Source organism: Nymphaea colorata, chromosome 1 (assembly GCF_008831285.2).
Source record: "Nymphaea colorata isolate Beijing-Zhang1983 chromosome 1, ASM883128v2, whole genome shotgun sequence".
Lineage (NCBI taxonomy): Eukaryota > Viridiplantae > Streptophyta > Magnoliopsida > Nymphaeales > Nymphaeaceae > Nymphaea > Nymphaea colorata.
This window is the reverse complement of record NC_045138.2, coordinates 32,057,932-32,072,551: the sequence shown is the minus strand read 5'-3', so window position 1 is coordinate 32,072,551 and position 14,620 is coordinate 32,057,932. Positions and strand designations below refer to the sequence as shown.

The window sequence follows — 14,620 nt, the reverse complement described above, 5'->3', positions numbered from 1 at the left end:
CACTACTTTTTTTTCCTATATACAGCTTATGTTTATTCTTTTGGAATAAAAGGTAGGGAGCCTTATCTCCTATCAATTTTGCATCGGATGGGATGCTATGAATACCACTCTTACACATAATTTTTTTGAAGTTTTTTCTATGAGAATCGATTTTTACAACATAAGTTCGGACTTGATAGCACCTTAAAAAGTTGAATTTAATAAATACTCTAATACATGTGACTAAGAAGTCTGTTTTTAACGTGTTAATATCGCCAATGAAAATGAAAATGAAAATACTATAAATAAGTCTTTTAACATAACGTTGCTTTATTTGATTGTATGTATCGGCACCTGAAAAGATCCCGATATTTTGGAAACCGTGACGATATTGATGAACCATGGCTCCGAACGCGAAGGTTTGGGAGGGAAACGAATGGCCAGTCGGTCGTTGGGGATGGGCTGGAACCCGTTGCTGCAGGGCTCCTCCTCCCTCCGCCACTTCCTTCACTCATTGGTGCGGCCTGGACCCTCTCGCTTGGCCTTCTCGCCGTTTACGCCCCGCCGGCACCGGAGCTTCTACTTCTCCGACTCTCCTCCGGCGAGCTCCGAGTGTAAGAAGTTTGGTTTCAGGGCTCGTCTCTCGGCCTCCGCTTCCATGGCGTCGACGTTCAGTACCTGCGGCACAAGGAGGTCGCAGGCCGCCCCTCTCCCTCCTCCTGGCGCCGATAGGGTAATTCCCTCGGTCTTCCTTTTTTTTAAAAGCGAAAATTTTTCGTTGTGTTTTTTTTTTTTTTCTTTCTGTGCATTTCGGTTGAGCATTTTTTTTTCCTTTGTCCGTGATCTTTGTTCACCATGATTTTAGGTTATTTGGTGAATTTAGAGATTCAAGATTTAGATTTTCTTATCCAGATGCTCGACATTGAGAATTTCGACCTGTTTGGACCGATATGCGTATATAAATTTGTTTTCTTTTCTTATTGTTGAATATTTGGAGAGCACCAACTGCGTCCTGCATTGAAATGGCGGAAGCACGGCCTCGGCCTCGAGTCTTACTCCATTATGGCCATGAACGCCCTGGAATGGCCTGAGACGAGCTAACTGATCCACCAGGTGGTGGCATGAAGGACTCATAACTCCAGACGGATAAGCTTTTGCTAAGTTGCTATTCTGCATAAGTGAGCAGCTCTTTTTGAATCTTTGATGTGCTTCATCGGTCTATGTCGTAGCGTCCTTGAAAACCTTTTGCTTTTCCAAGTGGCGACCACCACAAGAAGTATTCAAATAATACAGTTCATCTCATCGTGTTGTTGATCCTTCTCCTCTTGCTGGGGGTCTTTGAACTAGAACCTTATATTGTGACAGCCTATGACATTGAAATAGACGACCTTTCTTTTTTTAACTTTTACAATCTTAGCAGAAGAAATTTTCCAAATTTACCTCTTTTTCCCTGCTGGATATGGCTCTTATTCGTTTCTATCGATTAAGAAATTATTGTATTACCTAGTCAGTGCCAACTGCCACCCTAACACTTGATTTCCAAATTCAACCATTGTTAGATCTTTACACGTTTCTGTTTCGCAAAAGTCATCCCACTCAAAAATTACAACATTCACGAACTCTCACTTCTGCTTATCAACCGTTGTGATCCCTTGTTTAGGTTGAAAAAAATTGTAAATTTTACTTTCATATAGGCTGAAAATTTTCTGGCGAGCCATTTTTGGAAAAAAGCTTGGTGTGTGTGTGTGTGTGTGTGTGTGTGTGTGTGTGTGTGTGTGTGTATATATAGAGAGAGAGAGAGAGAAAGAGAAAGATTGTTAAAAACCAGACACCTAGGTCAGGGATAAAAACCAGACCCTTTGATTTTGATTTTTAAAGTGTTCTTTTTTTTTCAATCTAACCTTATTGATATGACCTTAAGAATGGGTTGATGCAAAACATACACTAAGTTGATCATTTGTTAGACTTTAATGCTGTTTTTATAATAAGAAAAAATGAATGGCCCCCATGGCATGATAATAAAAAAAATCAACAGTTTTCATTAAAACAACACAAACCAAAGCATGTTTTATATCTAAATAGTGTTTATAAACATATTAAGATATTTATATTTTATTTAAAATAGTTTTTTTAAAAACAAAATTGATGGGTCTGGTTTTTTATCCCTAACCTAAGTGTCTGGTCTTTACCAATCATACATATATGTACATATATATTGTGTGTATGTATATGTATATAATTATTTGATATGCAAATGTAGTTGTAAGCTTCTCTCTCTCTCTCTTTATATATATATATATATATATATCTATATCTATAGACAGAGAGAGAGAGAGAGAGAAGCTTATAACTATATATATTTATATATGTATACACACACACACACACACACACACACTTAAAAAGATAAAAGAAATATATGCACTTGAAGTAGAGCTTAAAGTATCATAATCATCAATTATTAACAACTTCACCCACAATGCGCCTGTGCACCCAACTTAGTTGAGGGATCATGGTACCATCCAGCAGTGTTATCAATATCCAGTTCCGTCTCATCTCAAAATCCTTAAAAAACTACTCATTATCACCCATGCCCATCAACCTATATTTGGCAATAGTTGAGGGATCATGGTACCGTCCAGCAGTGTTATCAATGTCCAGTTCCATCTCATCTCAAAATCCTTTAAAAACTACACATTATCACCAATGCCCATCAGCCTGTATTCGGTCATATCAGCCATAAAAAATTAAACAAAAATTAGGAAATAAATTTTTAATATTATTGTGTTATTCTATTGGCCTATACAGAGGCCTGTTTTCTGATACAGGTCCCCATGATAGCTAAAATACTTTGAATGGGCCATTTCAGGCCGCTTCTCATATTAACCTTGTGTTTGATTTTTTTTTAAAAAAATTTATTTTCCTCGTTTTTTTCTTCTTATTCTTTCTCCTTATTTTCTTCATGCTTTGCATGAGGAGAAATGCAGGATCGAGTGTCATATGGAAATGGAACATTCTTCTTTACTCACACATTAATGGATTTGGTTCTATTTGGAAGCCTGGTCCTTTATACTGGTGGCTGTTTTTTCTTTTCTTGTTTCTTATTGATCGTTTAGCTATTCAACGTTGTGAATTCATACCTTCCGTAGATCAACTGAGTATGATATTTGGCTGGCTAACTTCTTGGTAGGTTGAATTGATGAGGGGACTTGAATCAGCTCTAGGCTCATGTTTCAGTTCAGAACCTCTAGCTCCACCAACAAATCCTTTGATTGTGGTGATCAGTGGGCCGAGTGGAGTAGGAAAAGATGCTCTTATCAAGGTATGAAATGCATTTGTTATAGTTGCTGGCTGTTAGATCTTTGAATTTGGATGTTGTTTGAATTTGAATGTTCTGGTTCTGTACGTTTTCTTTTTGATCCATTTCATTGTTGTTTATTTTTGCTGAAAACTTGTGTAATTAAGAGCTCCAAGGAAGCAAAAGCTAGACTTTTGAGAGCAGTTGGTGCTTGTCCTAGTCGGCTCCGAAAATGGGAGAAAAATAAGAAAGGCAGAGAAGGAATCACTGATTTTAAAAATAAAAAACATACACATGATTAGCTTAATGAGACAAGATCAACAAATTGAAACAAGTAAAATTATATACCAGTAAAAATGAGAGTACAGTAACATTAGTGAATTGTAAAAGGTAAAGCTCGATCACATTGGAAGCAGTAACCTGACATATAATTGAACTTCGTAATCCTGTCAATGTCAAAACTACAATCTCTCTCTCTCTCTCTTGTGTATCTATACATATGTATTTATGTATAGACACGTGAATATGTATATATTGCTACATGCAATCTAGCTTGGATTTCAGCAAAAGAATAAGTTTTTCCATCCAGCAAAATTGGGTGATCACCAAGAAACCTTGATACATAGTTCTGTTGTTTCAAAATCTTAACTCTACTAAACATGCCCTTTAGATTATATTTGTTTGAATCATAGTCACAAATAGCATCTGGGAATTTTAAACGGCGAGGTTTTTCTCGGGTATAATACAACGAACTTTAAAAAAACAGGACAAATACAGTAAATTTTTAAAATTTTAAAAAACTAAAAATGAGGGAAAAATAAAATAAGTGAGAAACTAATGACACAAACATCAAAAGATAAGTAGATTAGCAACAAATAAAAAATAGAAAATGAAAAAAAAAACTGTTTGGCATTAAAGAAACTGAAAAAACTGAAAAAAAGTGAACAAAATGTCTTTAAATACATGTTATATGAGATTTTAGACGAATATTCCAATGTTCATGAATCAAATGGTTTTCTTAATTTTCTTACTCTTCCAAGTTTCACAACCAAAGTCTATTTTACATCTCAATTTTCTGTGGTTGTTTTCTCTTTCTCCCTGTTTTATGCTCCTGGCTGGATCCTGGATGTTTTCTGCTTAATTGTTCATTTCCTGTCTGTTCTTGTGATTATTATTTATTACCAGTGATCCACACTCTTGATTTACAGCCTTGTCGATCCCTTCTTATAGGAGTTGATAAATATGTTTTTAGTTGTTCAATCTGGTTAAAGCCATGGACTGTGATGACTGCTGCAGCCAATGCCTAAATCATCATAGTTTCAACAGAGACTGCAGGAAGTGCGGGAGGGAATTCACTTTGTCATTACAGCTACAAGCCGCCCAAAACGACCTGGTGAAGTTGATGGAAAGGATTACTTCTTTGTTACTAAAGAACAATTTCTTTCAATGGTCAACAACGATGAGCTATTGGAGTATGCTCTTGTCTATGGAGACTATAAAGGAATTCCTAAGCAGCAGGTACTTGTTTCTGTTTATTTCAGATGATCATGGTACTAAGTCATGCAGTGGCTCTCTTTACATCGACTTTTTCAAATGTTATTTAACTTTGATAGATAATCTTATTGAACGATACAACAAATTGCTAATTTCTCTGAAAGGTTTTTCTCTGTAAGTTGTGAATTTGTTCCCCCCTTCATTATTATTATTATTATTTCAAAATTTTAAGTTTTGGAAAAAAAAAAGGAAAATAAGTATAAGGAAAATGAGATAATAGGTTTATGTCATGTTATCTTTCAAATATGTGCAGAAAAAAGGTACTTACTTCTTAGGAAAAAAAAAAGAAAACGAAAGAAAAAATCACCTACCTGTTAACTTATAAATTCAAGTACTGTAAGTTTCTACTTTCTAGTATGTTTTAGCATGCTGAGTACTTATCTTTGTGGTTTGTATTGTATGGTCATCTTGTGGTTGTGAGTACTTAAACATGGATTGGGTTAGGCTTGTGTATTGTGTGGAAGAGCCCTATGTCACTGGTCTGTAAATGTCTTTATGTTTTGTATTCACGATCAATTAAATCAGAATTACTGTCTGTTGTCCAATTTTAGAATTCTTGAAGGTTTAATTATTTTCAGATTAGGGTGATTCAAAGGAGTTGCCACACTTAGGTTTGAGAAATTGCTACCCATAGAACTCAACTAGTGCATGTCTGACCTGAGAATGTCAGTTTGAGTATGGAATCTCGTAGGTGATATTTTGCACTGTTATGATATCTTGCTGATGTCGACAGCTCTCCCAAGAATGATAATATGTCCACACCTTTCCACAGCATTGACAATATTTGTGATTTCATGCAAATAAATAAAATTTTAAACTGTCACTTTGAAGGAGACCATGCTTTTGTTTTGAACCTATATTTATGTCATTATGCACATGGAGAGATGAGAAGATGAAGCTTATGCTTTTATTTGACAGGTAATATTAAAGAGAGCCCTTTTCAAGAAACACCCTTACTTTTATTTCTTGAAATGGCTCAAATGAATAAGTTTGCTTGCACAAAATTCAAGACACCTTTGCTGGCATAAATGGAAGTTACTATGCAGTCAAGTCATGTAAATTGGGCAAAAAGAAAAGGAACCTAGTTTACCAGATTTGCGTAAGCTGTCTCACAAATATGTTCCTATGAAATTACAAAACTTGCACAAAGGCACTTGCTGAATAGGGTTCCATTTTTCTGTCTACCCCTTGATGTCAGAAAGATTTGCTGCTTAATGTCAGAAAGATTTGCTGCTTAATGTATTCCCCAAATTGATAGCTTTTGCATTTTGGATGTAATTGTTCTTTGTCATGTTCATCCCTTTTATGCAGCTAGCTAGGTACACATGTCAAAAGCCATGTCAGCGGCAGTATAGTGGAACCTTTCATTTCTATTTTGGGTTTCTATACTCCTCTCCATCTCTCTGTACTTACATATTTTCGTGTTGCCTATGTGCTTTTCCTAGTTGATTTTAATCGTAGTTATGTTTCACTAGTCATGAATGTACTATTGGTGGCGGTGTTCCTGTATGCAGATTCGGAACTTCATGGCCAAAGGATTTGACATTGTTTTACGAGTAGATATTCAAGGTGCTGCTACTCTGAGAGCCATACTAGGGGATTCGGCGGTCTTTGTATTTCTAGTCCCTGAGAGTGAGACAGCTTTAGTGAAACGGCTCATAGACAGGAAGACAGAGACCTCAGAGATGCTCCTGGTGAGGATAGCAACTGCTCGAGAGGAGGTAAGGCATTTAAAGGAGTTTGACTATGTCGTTGTTAATGCTGAGGGAAAGCTTGAGAACGCAGTTAAATTGGTAGAATCTATAATTGATGCTGAAAAAGCTAAAGTTCGGCAGCGAAGTGCAAATATTTAACAGTGAAAATATGCATGTACGTCTTTTTTTTCTTATGCTTTGGCACCATGACCCCCTCTATCTTCTCGTGCAAAGCGGAACATTTATTTTTTTTTCCCTTGTTTCGCTATGTATATACTAATATATCTGCAAGAAATTTTTCTATTTTTAGTTCATGCCTGCATTCACCATCATAACTTTGACAGTTACTCCTTAAGTTTGTGCCTTTGTGGAATGCTCACAAGTTCAGCTTTGGATTCAGAAGCTTGTTAGACAGCAATCTAGTCTAAGCCTCATGGAAACCTTCATTCCTTTTCTCTGCTTGTTCATGTGGTTGCTTCCAGTCAAGCATTAGATCTGTTGAGGTCAAACGCTGTATGATATATACTGCTTCTGCAATGTTCTTTTTAAAGACATTTCTCATGCGGATCATTCAAAAGGCTTTTCTTTTCACCTTTTCTTAGAGAGAAATATCCGTACGAAGACTTTTGAGAATTGTTTTTCACAGATAAGGGTCTGAGAGTCACGTCTCCAAGTCTCATGTTGGTAGAGTTACAAACCATAGAGTGCACCGGATGTAGTTATTCCCCAAATATCAATTGCAGAAAAAATAATATCCCTAAAAGATGATGCATCTTTAGAAATTAAAATTATCAAATTCTGTTAGCGCTATTTTACAGGCAAAGTTGTGATACTCGTCTCCAAATTTTATTTTGGCATGTCATGTGGAAAGTGCAGACTTTAATTCACGTTGGTTGATTGCAATAAAAATAGTATCTCTGTAACAACTAATGATTTGCTTTAAAGCATCAACCGAAAGGAGACAGATCTAATGTATTTCTTCCCGAAGTGCTTCACATACGTCGTTCGCATGTTTGATAGAGTTTTTTGAAGAGAAAAGAAGAGGTGATTGGGTGCTTGAAAAAGCACCTAAAAGAATATTGTGTTTTAGGAACATATTTACCTGCAACACTAGTTCAACGGCATAATGATTTTGTTTTAGTAAACGTTGTATGATTATATCTAGGCTGATAGAACTGGAAGCAACGCCTATAATGCCATCGCATTTCCTACAGTAAGTATTCATGTTCTTGCCCCGAGGGGGCATAGCACAAAATGGTGGGCTTGGAGGCACTTTGAAGGTGTGTCTTTAGTTTGAAACTCAGCTATGCTCCTTGTATCGTAAGTGGAGTGGGTTTTACATGGACGTTCGAGCATGCGGCAATCTCACCACTTGGTACTGTTGCAACTCGAGCCTTAGTTGCAAAGGAGAAGAGGGGGGCCTTCAGCTCTCGCCTGTGTAGTGGGATAGCCCTCTCACTCACCTGGAATTATTAATGTTCTCGTGTTTTATGAACACTTGTTTTATGAGTGCAATGTTTTTCTTATCAAACGTCCTCTCAAACTTCAAACACAACTGTATGTAATTGGCCCTAAACACACACAACACCGTCTCAATTCAAAAAGCACTAGCTGATCGTTGAACCTTGTAGCTAGAGACCACACAAATTCTTACACAACTTTAGTTCCCCTTTCAGTTGCAAGCTTTAAGCGAACTTATTCCAGGACTTTATGTGCATCCAAATTCCAAACATATAGTCTGTGTTTGTATGATATTAAAATCAGGCTCAATAATCAATACTTGACTGCTAGTAGCAAAACTAATAAAAATATATGAAAAGGGGACAAGGAAGAATGTCTTGAAAGGTTAGTGTATATAAATTAAACTTGAAAATTTAAGTCATAGTTTCCGGATTATGGTAAAAATGCAGGCTCCTTGTAAGGGAAAGTTATGAGACCGCACCAAACACTTGGATCCGTTCAATTCTATGAAAAATATAATAATTGTTTTGTTATTTCATTTGACGGGCACGTTGAACGTCATGCTACAGACAGGAACTTTTGTTTATGTACTTAAAATGAAATATTATTTCATATGCATGATCTTGACTGTGACCGCCCCGTTTACATGGTTTAAGTATTGCCATGAACGGGCAACGAGTAAATGTGTACCAAAGAATATACGGTATATATTATGCTTAAATTATTTAAGTTATCATATACTGATGAATAAAAACAATGAAAGATTACGTAGACTACTTCAAATAAATAATTAACTAGTTAACTGGGTGTTTGTTTTTCTTGGGATTTGGTGGTTTGATTTAACATGAGAATCAGTGTAAACTCGTGGTTAAAAAATTGTGAATTTGAGAATGAAGCTTGAAATGAGACATGAATTAAAAAAAATTATGACAAGAAGCCTAAGCATGGGGCCTGATATCCTGTAAACACTAGAAAAACAGTGGATTACAAATTACATATCCTGACTTGGTCACGATATTATCAGCTATTGGCATGTCGTTGACATTTTTTTATATTTATGTTATTTTATTTTCTTCACCTTATTTATTTTTAAATTTTAAAAATAACGCACTCCAAATATATTCTGGCTGTTAAATTGTCGCATGATTAAATTTTTAGAACCCATTGCTAAAAGTCTTCAGCCACAGGACATTAGCAACAATATTTAATGATGTAGTAATGGTATGTGATGCTTTAGTGACAGGTTCATAGTGCTTTTAGCGACAAAATTTAAGTATGCAACCATCCAGGGCAACCAACTAGTTTTAATTTTCCTGTATGTGTGTGCGCAAGGGCAAGTGTTGATAAGCCTATTACAGCAGCCTACACAAACTTGGATGAGCGTTTCACTTCTGTTTACTTTCATATCTGCCGTTTAGATCTGCACAGTAGCTCAAGGCAACACCAACTTCTTGGCATCCAAGCAAATGCTTGTAAGTTAAGTATGTAAAATAGCATATCATGTGCTATAACAGTAGAAATGTCGGACTGTGTTCATAGCTTACACAAGGCAGATTCCCTCAATAACTGAGACAACTGCAGGCAACAATATAGTATTTAGTAAGCCAATCATTTTTTTTTTAAGGCCACTGCGGCAATGGCCATACAGCTTGGTTATGATTTTTTTTTTTTTCCTGTTTTAAAAGCCGTTATGTCAATGTATACATATATGTACTGTGACGGATTTGCTCAATTGTATACAGTTTTAATGATTCTTCTTTTTACAATGTATAATGAAAAATAGATAATTGTTCTGCGACAGATTTGCAGGATTGTCTAAGTTTTTTATAATATATGAACATCAAGCACATTTGTACGGTGTAATATATATATATATATATGTGTGTGTGTGAGAGAGAGAGAGAGAGCGCAAATGTAGTACGTTTATTAACCATAGACACTGACCGGAATTCCTCGTCACTAAAAGGTCAGCATTCACTATAGGAAACGGACACAGATGATCTACATCATCGGAACTTCGACCAGAATTTATTTAGTCACTGTATGTTCACTATACTAATGTCGGAAAATTTGCGGCTGATAGTTACTGTGACTATCCAAGATTTCGGCAACGTATGTGCGGATTTCTGACTGTGAGTTAAAACGTCACTGAGCCCTTATTGACGATGCATTTTAAACGTCAGAGCTATAATCACTAACAGTAAAAACACGTCAGAGTTGCAAAAAAACACTGCATGCCCTTTAATCATTTTAACAGTCATACTATTTGCTGGTGCACCGAGTGCTGACGACTTGACAACAACGTAGCGTCGCTGAAGTGAACTCGCAGATGTTGCAACAAGGCGCATCAGTGAATATCTCCACTTCAATGGCGCAAGCATGTGGATGCCAATCAACGTTAGCGCATGCGGTACAATTCCCACGTCAGTGATGATGTCTACAGTGGCGTGCCTGGACACTGGTGCGGACTGTGCAGGTAAATAAACATTACCTACAGTGACGGAGATAGAAAAATTTTTTTAGAGAAAAACCCATTCACAGTTTTCTATATCGAAAAGGGCACTATGCAACGACGGAGCCAAACACTGAATATATATAGTTAACAAATTTTCAATTGACCTTAATACAATAACTTAGGTCTCGTGGTTTGACCCATATAATTGAACCCAGGTCTACTTAAATCCAATTATTAAAAATAAAATTTATAGTGGTGGAACATATGTCTCATTGAGACCCCGTAGTTTTATTAGTATAATAAGATGGGTAAATAGGGACGGCTGTATAAATAGGTGGATTTGGGCCAATATATATATATATATATATATATATATATATATATATATTATGCTGGCTAGGTGGATTTTTTAATTTTCCGTTACCCAAACTTACTAGAAAAAGTACATCGGCTACAGGTTTTCTTTGGTCATGATGTTTTAAGATATTTAGCTACGATTTTTGTAGTTTGAAAGGATGGAAGTAAAAAAAATAATTTGCCAATAGAGGTAGCCAGCATATATATAATTCTTAAAATTTTCCATCCAATTGGAATAGAGAAATCCTCCAACCTTTCACAGCACATGTCCGATGCATTGCAGATTGCATGTTAATATTTAGTTGACACAACATAGGTTTGCATTCGTTTATAATATTCAGGTAAGGAAAGAGAAGCCAAGGCTTCTTGTATATAGCCATAGAAATAAATCTATAAGATTCAAAGGAAAACCATAAGTACTGAAACCTGATAAAGAAATCTAAGATTTATTAATGTTTTAATCTAAAATTTTGAATCCATATATATGTATGGTTAAATATTTTGAAGAAAAAGCAAACAGAGATTTAGTGCTAATTTTGTCTATTTTGAGTGTTTGGGTGTCATTAAGAAAACTAAGATTTAACAAAATCTAGTTTTGTAAAAAGGAGTGAAACTAGCCTCCCTTGATTAATAGAAAACCAGGTTCCGGTGCGTTACTCAAAAAAAAAAAAAAAACACTTATTGTCATAAAAGCAAGTCCTTATAAGATTGAATTAGATGAAAGTGTCATTCAAACGCCTCGTGGTCAATTTGGTTAGATAGCTGACATTTGTCCCATCTGCCGACCACACTCAAAGACTATTGGTAGTCAATTGTTTTTTGCAACTTTGACTATATATATATATTTCTTGATTTGTCTACTGACATCAATAAAAAAAATATGTTATTTGATATTTTTGCCTTTTAAATACTAAACGGCTTTTTTTTTGTGAGTTGTTAACCTCTTGCTCACTCGAAATATATAATAGTTTGCATGCAAGTGAAAAACAACCAAACTGCCAAACGTTCAAAGAAGTCAAGATCTGAATTACAGATAAAGCACATGCATAAGAAAATTGGTCATGCCGAGAACTCATAAAATAAAGAAGCCAACAAATGAAAAGGTGGCATACACAAACCAGTCATGCGAACAACTCATAAAATAAAAAAAGTGATCATAAAATAAAAAAGTGAACAGATAAAAAATTACCCCAACACAAAGTAGCAACCCCAAGAACTCATAAAATAAATAAGCATACGAAAGAGGTGGTGGGGTAGCATTACTATTACAAAATGCCAGAGAGGGAGATACATATGAACTGCCCAATAATTAAAACTATATATATATATATATATATATATATATATATATATATATATATATATATATATATATATATATATATATATATATATATATATATATATATATATATATATATAGAGAGAGAGAGAGAGAGAGAGAGAGAGAGAGAGAGAGAGAAAGAGAGGGAGAGAGAGAGACCCACGTCGAGGGCAGTATAACCTATTTTTTATTTACTTTTTTTAAAGCAAAATTAGAAATATGGAATTTCTAATTTGATGTTCTTTCAACTTGGTGACATTGGACGCCGGCCACTGGCTAGAAGTGGAGCCCTCGTGGATTTTTTTTTTTCTAAATGTTAGAAACTAATGTGTGAACTTGGTGACACACAAAAATGTCACTTCACTTGGGCACCATAGTTTATCATTTACCAAGAGTTGTTAGAAGCCAAGTTTTTTTTTTTCCTCTTTTACCTCCTACATGTGACTGGCTCCGGAATTGGAGCAAGGATTTTTTATAGGAACAGGCCAAATGGTCCAACTAACGGTCCAACTAACTTAACCAGGTAGAGTCAAACTAAACCCAAAACCAAAAAATATATTAATCAACTAAAAAATTTCAATTTTTTTAATGTAATTTTTTTTTTCAATTAGCTAGGGTGGGGCCACGGCCTAGGCAGGCCACCCGTCCCTCCGCCTCCTGTCGGGGACTAGCACTTGGTAGGCGGCTGATTTCTAGTTCAAGTAGAATGGACACTTTTCCCTTGTGCAATGAATGGGGAGGAAGAGATGTACAAGCCAGGGGCAAAAGCAGGTGTAGGTTATGGGTGGACAATTGTCTACACTGACCCCATTTTTTTATTTTTTTGTTTTTATATTGATGTTTTTGAATACTTTTTTCATTTACATGTTAGTTCCCCTTAAAATTTTTAAATTTTATAATTAGTGTCCCTTAACCAGAATTTCATATAGGCTCCAGCGCTCATTAATTTATGGTGGGATGATCCTCTAGCTCACCTGAATCCTAAGAAAGGGTGTATTGAATGAGAGATATTTCACTTGTTTGTTACCTTAGAAAGGAGGAAAGTTTTCAGCCGGAAAAATTTTTGGTAAGAAAAGTTCTGCTCTAACACTGTCCTAATACTATTTTTCCAGAAAAAAAATTATCCAGAAGTACACATGAAAGGATTTCACACTAAAATGGTTTTTGTGCTATCAATTAGGCATCCAATTGAGGAAGGGACCTTAAGAAGAAAGGGAAAACCTTATGTGGATCGGTTCACAGCTACCACCAACTTGTTTTCTTCAGTTCTTGGCAGGAAAAGTCTGCCACTTTCACATGAAAGCTGCTGTTCTTCTGCAGGAAGCTCAAAAATAATGTTGCAGATGTTAATGGGTCGGGTTTTCTGGACTGCCAACATGAATCCAAATTCATTTGCTCAACTTTGAGATCTAAGAAGAATCAGATTCATTTGCATGCGGATGTCAGATCCTAGGCCAGTTAAACTTGGATTCAGTTCTGGAAAACTGCATCTGGTTCCGAGAGTGCCTTAATTTGTTAGATCCAATTTGGATCTAAATCTGACCCAACATAGGTTCATAAGTAACTTTCACAAAAAAAAAAAAAAAAAAAAAAAAAAAATCTGTTTTCAAGGGCATTTTGGTCATTTTAAAACCTAAACATGCAGCCTAACATCAAAGTCCTAGACACATAACCTTCAATTTCATTAAGTCTAAGGTCACTCCTTACGGCATGATGAACATTGTGTGAATGTTCCATGAACTTCCCCAAATATTGAGGTATATTGCTCTACTCTATTCACTGAAAATGTGCTTAGATCTTTCTTGATTGGAGACTGATAAGAGCTTTAAGTTTTATTACCGGCTGTTTGGCATGAGAAACATTATGTGAACGTTCCATGAACTTCTCCAAATATTGAGATATATTCATGAACTGCTTAAACAAGTGTTCCATGAATTTGTCTCAATATTTATAGCAGATTCGTGAAACGCTTACACAAGGTTCCTCATGCCAAATGGCTGGTAATGGAATTTAAACTTCTTATCAGCCTCCAATTGAAGACTATCTGAGCGCATTTTCAGGTGAATAGAGCATAGCAGTAATTCTATAGTAAAGGGAAAATATAAGTTTTTTGTTAATTATGCATCGTTAGCTTAGTTTGCAAGATACATTCACATAATAAAGTATGATAAAAAGCTGCTTGTTTTTCTTTTGCAAGGTGGGGATGCCTCTGCTGATACTTAAGACGGAGACATACCCGAAAAATGAATCTGCAAACCCCCTCCCCACATTCTCCATAACAGTTATTAAAAAATATTAAAAATAAGTCTTTTTCTTTTGTTGGTAGGATCAAATTCCTTTTCTGCTACCGTCCAAACCGGCCAACTTTGCCTGTCCAATTCCTTTATCCTTTTATTGTTATTATTATTGTATTCTTCTTTCTCTATGCCTTGTCCTTTCTCTATCAACAGGGACCATGGTGAAGCGAATATTTCACATTGATAGTTCCAATTCTTTGC

At 35.7% G+C, this 14,620-nt stretch overlaps 1 protein-coding gene across 2 annotated transcripts; it reads left to right on the top strand.

Moving 5' to 3' along the window:
• The first annotated feature begins 381 nt into the window (after positions 1-381).
• Positions 382-6,839, top strand: LOC116247902 (guanylate kinase 2, chloroplastic/mitochondrial). Of its 2 annotated transcripts, none has more exons than XM_031620348.2 (4): positions 382-712; positions 3,170-3,301; positions 4,595-4,795; positions 6,346-6,839. In XM_031620348.2, the coding sequence occupies exons 1-4, from the start codon at positions 416-418 to the stop codon at positions 6,682-6,684; spliced, it is 969 nt and encodes a 322-aa protein (XP_031476208.1). In that variant the 5' UTR covers positions 382-415; the 3' UTR covers positions 6,685-6,839. The 2 variants fall into 2 exon arrangements, with proteins under 2 accessions (XP_031476208.1, XP_031476216.1); XM_031620356.2 differs by having other exon boundaries at positions 383-712; positions 4,604-4,795.
• Positions 6,840-14,620: the final 7,781 nt, after the last annotated feature.